The sequence below is a fragment of the Mirounga leonina genome, unplaced genomic scaffold, assembly GCF_011800145.1.
Source record: "Mirounga leonina isolate KUSES-001 unplaced genomic scaffold, KU_Mleo_1.0 Mir_125, whole genome shotgun sequence".
Taxonomy (NCBI): domain Eukaryota; kingdom Metazoa; phylum Chordata; class Mammalia; order Carnivora; family Phocidae; genus Mirounga; species Mirounga leonina.
In genome coordinates, this window is record NW_023270305.1 from 40,671,652 (window position 1) to 40,684,593 (window position 12,942).

The 12,942-nt window shown below is 40.3% G+C and overlaps 1 protein-coding gene across 2 annotated transcripts; it reads right to left on the reverse strand.

The window, feature by feature from the left end:
• Nucleotides 1-830: 830 nt before the first annotated feature.
• POLE4 (DNA polymerase epsilon 4, accessory subunit) lies at nucleotides 831-12,629 on the reverse strand. 2 transcript variants are annotated; one of them, XM_035001209.1, is made up of 5 exons: nucleotides 12,348-12,629; nucleotides 11,706-11,790; nucleotides 10,993-11,034; nucleotides 9,158-9,198; nucleotides 831-1,153 (listed from the first exon to the last, which is right to left on the reverse strand). In XM_035001209.1, exons 1-4 carry the CDS (start codon nucleotides 12,561-12,563, stop codon nucleotides 9,173-9,175), a joined length of 369 nt encoding a protein of 122 aa, XP_034857100.1. In that variant the 5' UTR covers nucleotides 12,564-12,629; the 3' UTR covers nucleotides 831-1,153; nucleotides 9,158-9,172. The 2 variants fall into 2 exon arrangements, with proteins under 2 accessions (XP_034857100.1, XP_034857101.1); XM_035001210.1 differs by lacking the exon at nucleotides 9,158-9,198.
• Between the last annotated feature and the right edge of the window lie 313 nt (nucleotides 12,630-12,942).

A 12,942-nucleotide genomic window follows, 5' to 3' on the forward strand; every position in this document is an offset into this window, starting at 1 on the left:
AAAAATGTTCCGGAGATGGGGCGCCTGGGTGGCTCAGTCATTAAGCGTCTGCTTTTGGCTCAGGTCATGATCCCAGGGTCCTGGGATCGAGCCCCACATCGGGCTCCCTGCTCCGCGAGAAGCCTGCTTCTCCTTCTCCCAGTCCCCCTGCTTGTATTCCCTCTCTCGCTGTGTCTCTCTCTGTCAAATAAATAAATAAAACCTTTAAAAAAAAAAAAAATGTTCCGGAGATGGACGATGGTGATGGTTGCACAATAATGCGAATGTACTTAATGCCACAGAACTATACACTTAAAAATAATTAAAACAGGAAATGTTAGGTTATATATATTTTGCCACAATTTAAAAAATAAAGGAATGGATATTGCTACACGCTCTAACATAAACAAACCTTGAAAACATTACCTAAGTGAAAGACACCAGATACAAAATACCACTTATCTTATGATTCCACTAATATGGAGATATTTTAAAATTGACTGTGGTGATAGCTGCACATATCTGTGAATATACTAAAAACTACTGAAATGCACACTTTAAACGGGTGAATCGTATACTATGTGCATTATATCTCTGTAAAGCTATTAAAATTTAACTGGTTTTAAATCTAGGATCACATTTATTTAAACTTCTGAAGACCTTAAGTGACATCCCATAAATTCTGAAATCACATTCTGGTGACATATTGGAAAAAAGCAAATGAAAGCAAATAAATCAAAGGACTGAGGCTTAGAACAGATGGCAAGAAAGATCAGAAGGTCTGTGGCTGGGCATGGTGGCTCTCCAGTCATCATGGCAAGGACAAAGGCAAGATTATAAAACACACTAGGTTGAAATTGATCAGAGACCTTTATTATAGTCCTCATCATTCATTAAGCAACCTACACAAATCATTTTCTTTTCCTCTGCCTCAATAGAGGCTGTCTCCAAGCCTGAAATGGAAGACACAGTAGTGGAAGACCTTGTAGAGAAAAGCTAATAGGTGAGATCTCTGCTTATCCCGGCTTAGGTGAAGGGGGAACAGGAAAAGCATGTGAGTACAATATTCCAAACAGTCTGTTCTTCAAAGCTGAGGCCTGCAGGAGAGGGGCTGGCCAAAGGATGCAGGTGAAAGCTCACAAAACTGCCGAGCTCAGCCATCAATCCAATGTTCCTAAAAAAAAAAAAAACAAAAACAAAGAGCAATATGTAAAGCAAGGTGCCTCAAGAACTGGATGAGTGTGACAGACTGGGCAAAGTTCAAGTGGAAGCTGCACTGATACTGGCAGGTCTCTAAGACCGAAATACTCATTTTGAGGCATATCCATCCAAAAGATCTCAGAGGATAAACATGTCACTACAGAAATTGGGCAGCTGGGAATTAAGCATACTGGTCCAGAGAGTTAGAATTAGAAGTAGGGAAAGGGCAAAGAGGTTGCCGTGTTAGTTAATGAGCATTTGGAGATTCCAGACAAAGCATGATACAAAATAAATAAATTTTCTAAGCAAAAATTTATAATCTTTTGATAAATTTCCAGTTCAAGATGGGGGACTGAGCCCACAAGTTTGTATGTCCTCCCATCCAAGATTCCATTCAAAAGGAAATAAGGTTTTAAACAAAGAATGGGGCCCATCAGCAGTTAAGAGATTTCAACAAAAAGCTGAGTAATAGAAATCTGATTGAAGTATGTTTATAAAAGAGCAAGAAAAAACATAAGCTAGAATGACTAGAAGGAGCAGCAGAGGTGGGAGCCCATCTGCCCAAGAGACTCTTGGACAGTCTCCACACGGACACAGACACCAGGAAAAACAGAAAGAAGCATAGGCTAGAAAGGGTTAATGACTTGAGGGTCTACGTGAGAAACAGTTGGCCCCACCTCCCTACAACCTTCCAGCATGTAGCATTACCAGAAGACAAAACACTTAAAGCTAAATGGAAAAAAATCAGAGGGCTCTCTTCCAATAAACTAAATAAATTATCTGAAGAACTAGAGAAGCCTCTGAAAATGCCAGCTCCCCACAATAAGGCTTTCAGGGCCCCAGTATAACATAACAACCACCCTAAAGTAAAAGTGCCAAGCAAAAACCACCTTCCCATGTATACACAGCTTCCAAACAGCCTTCGTACTCCCTCATTTCTAAACAGAATGAAAAACTGCAAAATGAAAGGAAAAACTAAAATTTATTTTTAAAAAAACCCTAGAAAACAGATAATTCAGAGAAAAGAACATATAAGAAAACAAAGCAAAAATAACTCTAAGTTTAAAAAAAAGGAAACAGCCTCTTCTTTTGATAAAGGCAAATTCCAGCTGAGATCAAATGATAAAGCTGACTGAAATATTTTTAAAAAGAAAAGCCTTCAAGCACTGAAGAGGCATCAATAACAGTGAAATCCAAGATCTAGAGAAAGCAAGAACACAATGTAACCCAGCCTCCAAATCTGCTTTTGCCCTGAGGTCATTTGCCAGTCCAAAAGACAGAGCTGAGAAATTCTGGCTGAGTCAAATCTAAGACTCTGCCCAAGTGGAAAGGTTGAATTTTTTAAAAAGCTGTAATCCCAAAAGGCTATACCCGCAGAGTAAAGCTAAACTAGAATTAAATCAGCCCCCTCACAGACCTGCAGGCAGGGTTCACATATATTAATTACCACAGTGAGCCAAGAATCCTCAAGTCTTGGATTAGGATTAAGGAGATCCTGAATTTACACATTCCCCTAGGTACCTTGCAGCAGCAAATGAAAATCTTTGGAGAAACGTTTCATCACACAGGCCTCTAACTATCCAACAAATAATTTTTTCAAGTACAATGACCAATACACCAAGATAACTAGGCATAAAGAAGAAAAAAGACCATGAAACACTATCAACAGAACAAGTCAGGAAAAAAAAAAAACAAGTCAGCCTCAAAAGGCTGTGGATATTAGACTGGACAGAGACTATAAAACAACTGCACTTACTTTGTTTAAAGAAATAAAAGACAAGCTTCAAAACATCTGGAGCAAATACAATAACAAGTGACAAAGTAGATTTGAAAAATAAGCAAATGGAATTCACAGAACTGAAGATACAGAAACAAAACAAACTAAAAAATCAATAGAAAAGTTTAAAGGATACAAGACCACCAGAGAAAGAATCAGTAAGCTGGGAGATCAGAAAAAACTACACAGAAGCATAGAGAGGCAAAATAATGATTGAGGTTTAATATACATTTAATGGGAATCCGAATGAGAAAGAAGAGAGAAAGAACAAAGCAGAGCCATTATCTGAAAAGATACTAGCTGAGACTTCTCCAGAACAGATAAAAGACATCAATCCTTAGATTTAAGAAGCCTAAGCAGACCAGAGAGGGAAATCTGCACGTAGATACATCCAACTGAATCTAAAGAAAAATCAAAGACAAATATAAAATCTTCAAAGTAACCAAAAGAGGACAAATTAGCTTCAAAAGATTAACAGATTAACAGTAATTTCTCATCAGAAACAATGGAAGCCGGGCACCTGGGTGGCTCAGTCGTTAAGCGTCTGCCTTGGGCTCAGGTCATGATCCCGGGGTCCTGGGATTGAGGCCCGTATCGGGTTCCCTGCTCCACGGGAAGCCTGCTTCTCCCTCTCCCACTCCCCCGGCTTGTGTTCCCTCTCTCGCTATCTCTCTCTCTGTCAAATAAATAAATTTTAAAAATCTTTAAAAAAAAAAAAATGGAAGCCAAAAAACAGTAGAATGACAGCTTCAACATGATAAATAACTTTCCACCTAAAATTCTATATTCAGCAAGATACCCTTAACAATGAAAATAAAGGCTTTTTCACCACCACCACCCTCCAAAAAACCCATACTAAAGAAGACCCATACTAAAGGAGTTCTAAAGGATTTACTTCAGAAAGAAAGAAAATGATCACAAATGGAGAAGCAGAAATATAAGAGGGGCAAAGATATAAATATGTGGATAAATTCATATATCTTTGCCTGTATAATACAGCAGTAACAGTGCCTTATGTGGATTGACAAAAACAAAACAATGCATGACAATAATAGCATGTATGGGGAAGAGGGCCTTGTATAGGGAGTTAGTAGTTCTAAGATCTTATTTTCTTGAGGACAAGATAAAGGTACTATCTTTAGGCTCTGATAAAATAAGGATGCATACAGTAACTGGTACAGTAACAAAAGAATAAAGTATATAAGTTCTTGAGAGAGGTAAAAAATGAAATAATAAATTGACTTAAAAAGGGCAAAAAATTGAAAAGAAAAAAACATAAAATAGGACAAATAGGAAGCACAAAATAAGATGGCAGATTTAAACCCATATATACCACTAATTACATTAAACATAAATGAACTAAGTGCTCCAGTTAAAGAAAAAGACTGTCAGCCTAAATTTTAAAAAATAACCCAGTTATATTCTGTTTACAGATATGGAAAGGTAAAGATAAAAAGATAAAAAAAAAAATACATACCATGCAAATACTAACAAAGAAAACTGGAAAATTTTAGAAGTGTTAGACAAAATAGTCTTTAAGGCAAAAAGCACTACCAGAAGTAACAATAGTTAACTTATAAAAAGTCTCAAACACTTAACTACTAGTAGCCTACTGCTGACCAGAAGTCTTGCCAATAACATAGCTGATTAGCACATATTTTGTATGTTATGTGTATTATATACTGTATTATTACAATAAAGTAACCTAGAAAAAAGAAAATGTTATTAAGAAAATAAGGGAAAAAAATACATTTACAGTGCTATACTGTAAAAAATCCCCACATACCCACAGAGTTCAAACCTGTGCAGTTTGGGGCACCTGGCTGGTTTAGTCAGTAGGGTATGCAACTCTTTTTTCTTTCTTTTCTTTTTTTTTTTTTAGGATTTTATTTATTTAGAAAGAGAAAGAGCGTGCATGTGAGTGGGAGAGGGAGGAATCTCAAGCAGAATACCTGCTGAGAAGAGAGCCCCATGCAGAGCTCAGATCTTAAAACCCTGAGATCATGACCTGAGTTGAAATCAAGAGTCCCGACACATAACAGACTAAGCCACCCAGGCTCCCCAGGCATGCAACTCAGCCCCACATTGGGCATGGAGACTACTTAAAAAAAAAAAAATGCCCCCTTGGGGCGCCTGGCTGGTTCAGTCAGAAGAGCATGCACTCCTGATCTTGGGCTCATGATTTTGAGTCCTATAGTGGGTGTAGAGATTACTAAAAAAATAATAATAAACTTTAAAAAACAAACAAAAAACCTGTGCTGTTCAAGGGTCAGCTATACTATGAAGAACTTCATGCCAACAAATCTGAAAATTTAGATAAATGTAAAATTCCTAGAAAAACTATAATTAGAGGGGGAAGCAGGACAGGACTGCCTCAAAAAATAAAATAAACCCAAAATGATTCCAACATCATCCAAAAAAATTTAATCAGAAATCTTCCCATAAGGAAAATTCTAGCCAAGATGACTTCATTGGTGAATTCTACCATTCAAATAAATAATGGGGTGCCTGGGTGGCTCAGTGGGTTAAGCGTCTGCCTTCAGGTCAGGTCCTGACCCCAGAAGTCCTGGGAGCGAGTCCGCATAGGACTCCCTGCTCAGCAGGAGTCTGCTTCTCCCTCTGCCCCTCACCCCACTCACTCACTCTCGCACGCGTGCTCTCTCAAATAATAAAATCTTTAAAAAAAATTTAAACTAGGGCGCCTGGGTGGCTCAGTTGGTTAAGCAACTGCCTCTGGCTCAGGTCATGATCCTGGAGTCCCGGGATCAAATCCCGCATCGGGCTCCCTGCTCAGCGAGGAGCCTGCTTCTCCCTCTGACCCTCCCCCCTCTCATGTACTCTCTCTCATTCTCGCTCTCTCAAATAAATAAATAAATCTTTAAAAAAAAATAAAATAAATTTAAACTAAAAAAAAAACAAATAAGAAATATTTCCAATCTTACAAAGTTTTCTAGAGAACACATAAAAAGGGTACACACACTCTCCAACTAATTTGTATGAGGTTCACATTCAATAGGGAAAAAAATGCCAATCTCTCTTTAAAAACAGTGATACAGGGGCACATGGATGGCTCAGTCAGTTAAGTGTCTGCCTTAGGCTCAGATCATGATTTCAGGGTCCTAGGATCCAGCCCGCATCAGGCTCCCTGCTCAGTAGGGAGTCTGCCTCTCCCTCTCCATCTGCCCCTCCCCCACGCTCATGCACGCACACACATGCGCACACTTTCTCACTCTGAAATAAAATCTTCATAAATAAATAAAATTTAAAAATAGCGATACAGCATTTGCAATCTGTTAAAATTAATCTACAAAAAACACAGAGTTAAGTTTAATTAATGGGGACACACTGAAAGCTTTCCCTTTGAAATCAAGATGACTGCTACCAGCACACCTATTCAACACTACACTGGAGAATCTAGCCAAGAAAAAAGGAAAGAAAAAAGAAAAAGATAAGGATTGGGAAAACTTCACAAAATTGCCACTACTAGTGGGTATTACTATGTAACTACGGAAATCCAAAAGAATCAACACAAATCATTAGAATTAGCATTGAGCAAGATGCTAGGTACAAAATTAAGACATAAAACCAGTTATATTTCTATATACTAGCAACATATGAAAATTAATTTTTTCTTAGAAAGATGCCAATAACAAGAGCATCAAAATTAAGTACTTAGAGGAAAGCATCTAACAAAATATGTCAAGATTTCTTCCTATAAAATAAAAAAACTTTATTTAAAAAAACATTAAAGATCTAAATAAATGGAGAAATATACTATGTTCATGTACTGAAAGACTATTATAAATATATTCTTTCTCCCCCTAAGTAATCTATAGATTCAGTGCAATCCAATCAATACCCTTTTTCTGTGGAATTTGGCAAGCATATTCTAAAATATACATGAAAATGCAAAGAATCAAAAATAGCCAAGACACTTAAAGAACAAGGTAGGAAGATCTGTTCTTTCAGATAAAGCTACCATAATTGATACAGTGTGGTACGGACATGGTAATAGACACAACGGATCAACAGGTGAACAGAAAATCGAGGAACAGCCTTGATCTATCACAAAAGTAGCATGGCAGAGAAAATTATATGGAAAAGTGGCTATCTAAATAATAAGAAAAAAATTAGACCCTTACCTCAGTCTGATACACAAAAAAGTCAACTGTAGTTTTATGAAAGATAAGAAAACTATAAAAATTTTAGCATATAGGAGAATGACTTCATGACCTTGGGATAGGGAAAAAAGTCTTAAACAGGAAACAAATAGCATTACCTATAAAAAAAAAATTAACACATTTGACTACCTTTAATTGAGAACTGGTTTATCAAAAGATACCCTAAAGGGTGAAAAGACAAGTCATAAACCAGGAAAAGATATCTGCTTCCCATATGATGAAAAAGATTCACATTCAGAAAAAATAAAAAATAAAAAGCACACACACACACACATATATATAATCACAGATACAGTTATAAATCAGTAAGGAAAAAGACAAAATAACCAGGACAAAAATAAGACACCACCCCACCTCAGAAAATGGACATGCATGGGAAAGGTATCACCAGTAATCAGGGCAATGCAAAATAAAAGTACTAGGCAATTATCATTAACATCCCTACCAGATTGGCAAAAATCAAATACCAAGTGTTGGTGAAAATGAGGAGCAATGCGAATTATCATACACTCTAGGTAGAAATGTGAATCAGGTATGTAGGAAGTTCAGCAATATCTGCAAAAGAGGGAGATATACATATCCTATGTCCCAGTAATTTTATCCACACACATACACACACACGCCTAGAGCAATATGTGTAAGAATGTGACGAGGGAGCAGAAGGCAAGCTGAAGACAAAGCATCAATAGCGCATTGCTTATAACAGAAAAAAAAGTTATCCAAATATCCACATTAAAATGGTCCAGTTGTAATACTGTCACACAATGGTATGCCATACAGCACAGAAAACAAGAGAGATGAGCAACCACACAAGTGGATTTCATAAATGTGTTAACCTAAAGAAAACAGCCCCAGGACAGAAGATGACCAATGAATCCATACAATCTGGTTACATTTTTAGAAAATTCAAAAAAATATAAAACCTGTTTAAGGATGCATGCCTATGTGGTAAAACTATAAAGAAAATCAAGTAATTACCAAAAAGTCAAGATACTGTTATGTCAGGAAAGGGGATGGAAAGATCTACCACGAAGAAGGAATATATATGGAGTTTCTGGGGGCTGACACTACTATATCTCTTGACCTAGCTGGTGGTTGCAATGGTGTTCATTTTATTATTTATTGACTTTATATTTGTTATCTGTGTTCCTAAGGAAAGGCTTAGAAAAGAATACACATAAACTCATCTGCATAAAATACCCAGAAAATTACACATGAGACTACTAACAGTTGCCTGCAGGGAAGGCACCTCTATGAGAGATTAAAGGACAGAAGAGGTAGAGGAAGTTCTTCATGTTTGGAGAATTGTTCACAGTACTGTTTTTCAACTACTACACTCAACCAATATGTAAAGCATGGGAGATTTTAACTAGGATAACAAGATATGTTACCAGTCTTCACAACGTCAAAGTACAAGTATAGATGACACCAAGTAAAAGCTAGAAGTGGGTTGGGCGCCTGGGTGGCTCAGATGGTTAAGCGTCTGCCTTCGGCTCAGGTCATGATCCCAGAGTCCTGGGATTGAGTCCCGCATCGGGCTCCCCGCTTAGCGGGGAGCCTGCTTCTCCCTCTGCCTCTCTGTCTCTTATGAATAAATAAATAAAATCTTTTTAAAAAAAAAAGCTAGAAGTGGGTTAAAAAATGGGAAAGGAGAGGAGCCTGGTGGCTCAGTCGGGTTAAGCATCTGTCTTCAGCTCAGGTCATGATCCCGGAGTCCTGGGATCGAGCTCCACATCAGGATCTGCTCTGCGGGAAGCCTGCTTCTCCCTCTGCCTCTGCCTGCTTCTCTCTCTCTCTCTCTCTCTGTCTCTCATGAATAAATAAATAAAATCTTTAAAAAAAAAAAAAATGGGAAAGGATGGGTCCACTAATAGTCATACCTGCCAGAGTGGGGAGTTAACCAAAAAAAAATAGATATTTTAGTATGTTATGTAAACTGTAAAGGTAACAATGGAACTAAAAATAATGATATAACTTCCAAAAATCAGAATGGAGGGATTTATGGAGCAGTATAAGTTACCTAAATCTTCATTTATCACAGCAGGAAGTTAACATCTGCAGCTGAAAAATCAAGGATGAAGCATATTATTTAGAAATGTAAGTAACCACCTGAAAAGCTAAACACAAACAACAGGAGTGTGGAGCGGCAGCTGCATTTCACTGTAAGCCATTAGAGAACTGATTTTCAAGCATGGATAGATACTGCCTTGATTAAAAAAGAAAAAATAATTTTCTACTTAGAGCATATATATCTAAGGACATGAGAACATTTATTTGACCAGGTACAAAATATAATACTGACTGAATCCACAGTTGCTAAAAGGGCCAAAATTCAGGTCTACTAATGTAGGCAGAGCAGAGGAATGCAATTACTGAGATTATTGGATCAAAAGATGAAAATGAATACGGCCACCACTTAGTGACCCTTTATCAAAAATCCAAGCTAAGTACTATGCCATGGTGGAGACCAGAGCAGAAAACTACATAAGATCTCTCCACTTCTTTTCCTGGCACCTTCCAATTCATTATCCACAGGTCTGTAGTGTTAAGTCTTTAAAATACAAATCTGATTAAATACTCTTTGAAAAGTTGGTAATTAAAGATAAGCAGGTAAAGTAGGCTCCGAACATATTTGGAGAACTGATGGGGAAGTCAGTCACAAGAAGTTGCCTTCCTCAGGTAGGCAATTAACAAGTTATTTTTAAGAAAAATGAGTAAATAGAAAAAAAGGGTTAAGAAAGTTCTACAAATTGAAAGAATACTCAATAATCTAGACTTGAAGCTAGCCATGGGAAAGTATCTTAAAACACATTAAAAAAAAAAAAGTATCAAAAGGGTGAGAGGCCTAGGCTGATATACAGAACAAAAGAGAAAAATAGTGAAATAAATACATCCAGAAAGGCTTTCTTTTTTTTTAAAAGAATATCTCAACTGATTTTTTTTTTTTTAATTTATTTATTTAACAGAGAGAGAGACAGCGAGAGCAGGAACACAAGCAGGGGGAGTGGAAGAGGGAGAAGCAGGCTTCCCGTCGAGCAGGGAGCCTGATGCGGGGCTCGATCCCAGGACCCTGGGATCATGACACGAGCCGAAGGCAGATGCCCAACGACTGAGCCACCCAGGCGCCCCCAGAAAGGATTTCTGAAGGTAATGATGCTTGAAAGAGATAATGAGAACACTCTGGTATTGTAAAGGTGAGAATGAACGGAAAGTGCATGGCTCTCTCATATTCAATCAGAATATGTGCAGGGAAAAATAAGCTGACCAGATTTAGGAATTATTGGAGAAACAGATATCCATCCAAGAGAAGATAGCTAAAATAAGGTATCTCAAGTATTTTCTACTTCAATGACAGACTTAGTACACGAGTTAATGCAAAATTCTTAAGAACAAACAGACACAGGCAAGTACACAATCTCCCAGTGGCAAAATAATCACTTTATACAGATTGTTGAAGAAGAAAAAAGAACAAGAAGCAACCCTTTAAATGCTGGCAATTGTTTCTGATCTCTAGCATTATGATGAGGGGAAGATTATATAGCATTATATGAGGGGAATGGAGATCAAAGTAGGAAACGAACTTCTCAATCCACCTAACCCCACTAGGATCTTTATATATTCCCTCTCATTTTTTTATAATTAGCAATTTTCAAGAAAAAGTTCTAGTTACCCAAGAGAATTCGAATTGCTGAATCTCACTAGATTTAACATATTAGTTTTTCCCAACTTAATAGGAAGTAGGGAGAAAGAATTATCCCTAAGAAGAACCAAGTAGCAGTTTTATAAGGTTCTGAACTCGTATCATTAGCATGGGATAGACAAGTGGAAATGATTACCCATTGACAGAGAACTCACCTTCCAGAAAAGCAAATTCATCCACAGCTTCTATTGCATTATCTGAAACACAAAGTAAAAGGACACCTGACTAAGTCTGGTCATTTGGACATCAACCCCTTGAAAAAACCACAACTCACATAATAAAGGGCATGACATTTTATGCAAATAAGGGCATTTATAAACTTTGTCCCCTGCTGTCATGAGATCCGTTTCTACTCCACCACCAAATCTTACATATCAGCTGTCTCTCTACAAAAGTAGGAAAACTCTAGGTAAACCCTGTTCAGTAGCAAGAACCTTTTTGCTCTGAAAGTCATCAAAGGAGAGTGTAGCAAAATAGAAGGGAAAGTGGGATTAAGGTATACAAAAGCTTACACATGCACAAGGGTTACCAACTAAAGAGGCAGAAATTAAACCCCCAGTTTCTGGGTGAAAAAGAAGTGTCAAGACTGGTACAACATGGCAAAAGGCATAAAGGGGTCTAGTCAGCTTTGGCAACACTTAAGACTCCTTTCATTACCTACCCCACCACCTCTCCAGCCACCCAAAGCATAGGGACTCTAAAGGTTAGGATCTTCTATCACTGTGGCCGTCCAACAGAAAACATCATAGGGAGAGACCCTGTAGCACCTCTCACCTTACAGTGGTGGCTTCTCCCCCAGTGAGAGGGAAGCCTCCCCCAGCCCTCCCTTCTTTGCCCCCAGGTACCGAATACCACAGTGACATTCTACCCAAATCTCTCCTCTGGAGGGTTTTCCTCTTTCCTTGTTGAGCACAGCAGTAGGCATCTTTTGCAATGGTCTCCACAAACAGTTCCTGTGCGGCGAACAAGGAGAACTGAATCAATAGGTTCTAGCGCTTCTTGTGAGCGCTTCTATTTGAGTGATGGGAGGGGAGTAAGGGGTGCTCTGGAGAGCTGCTCAGTCCTGGACTTCATGAGGGCCTATTATTCCCTTTCCCCCTACCCCGGTAGCCCATGACACGTCCCTCATCCCTCACTTGTAAATCCACCCCACTCATTCGCTTGACACTCCTACAAGTTATGTTAGACACTCGAAATACCACTTAAAGTTGTTGTCCAAAGCCCTTATGACGAGGCAGGTGTGTTAACAAACCAATAAAACTACTGCAGGTATGTGACTCTTTCTCCCAGTCTTCCCTCCCCCAGTTACGCCTCAGAATCCGGTCCCGGCCCCTCACTCACCCCCTTACGCTACGCACACACAGTCCAGACCCTCCTCCTCCCTCGCTTGCCCCCTCTCCAAGCCGCCCCAGTCGCCGCTACGCCCCGCCCCCCGGAAGGTTCCTGAAGCCCCGCCCCTCGCCACCTCACCGCCCCGCACCCCCGTGTGGCCCTGACGCTCCCGCCGCACCGCGGCTCGTGCCAGAATGAAGATGGCTTCCTGTCCCGCGAGGGTCACGTCGGGGTCCGCCTTCACCAAAGCCTTCACTCGCGCTAAAGGCAGCCTCGAGAGACGAGCCCCGGGCGCACTCGTCGGGGCTTGGGGCTGCGGAGCAGCCGTCTCCCCACTGGGCCCCTCCTCCTCCCGGGGCGTCCCGCTTCCAGCCGCCGCCGCCGCCGCCGCCATCCGGGCCCCGAGCGTGCTGCGCGCGACCGCTGACTGTGCGCGCGCATGCGGCGCCGGCCCCTTTCCCGCGCGCGCTGCGGGCCACGCCCCCTGTGGGCGCGTGGCTCCGCCCTTTACGCGGCTGGACGCTCCCAGGACTCCGGGCGGGCGGGGACCGGCGCTGGGCGTGGCGGCTCTGGTCCTGGTGAGCGCTGTCCGGCCTGGTTGACCCCAAGCACCGTCGTTCAGTGCCTGAATGTGGTTGAGCCGGGCCGGTGCCGGGAGGAGCTCCGTGGTCTGGAGAAACCCAGACCAAGCCTGCAAGAGCCTCAGTCAAGCGATAAGCGAGTGATAGGCAAGACTGAGAAGGGCAGGTGCCCGTGCGAGGCCCGGGGGAGAT

Coding starts and splice junctions, on each gene's coding strand:
- POLE4 (XM_035001209.1), bottom strand. CDS start 12,563: ATGGCGGCGGCGGCGGCGGCGGCTGGAAGCGGGACGCCCCGGGAGGAG. Junction 11,791..12,347: donor TCATTCTGGCACGAGCCGCG/GTGCGGCGGGAG, acceptor TTCGCCGCACAG/GAACTGTTTGTGGAGACCAT. Junction 9,199..10,992: donor TGAATTTGCTTTTCTGGAAG/GTGAGTTCTCTG, acceptor TTGATTTTTCAG/CTGCAGATGTTAACTTCCTG.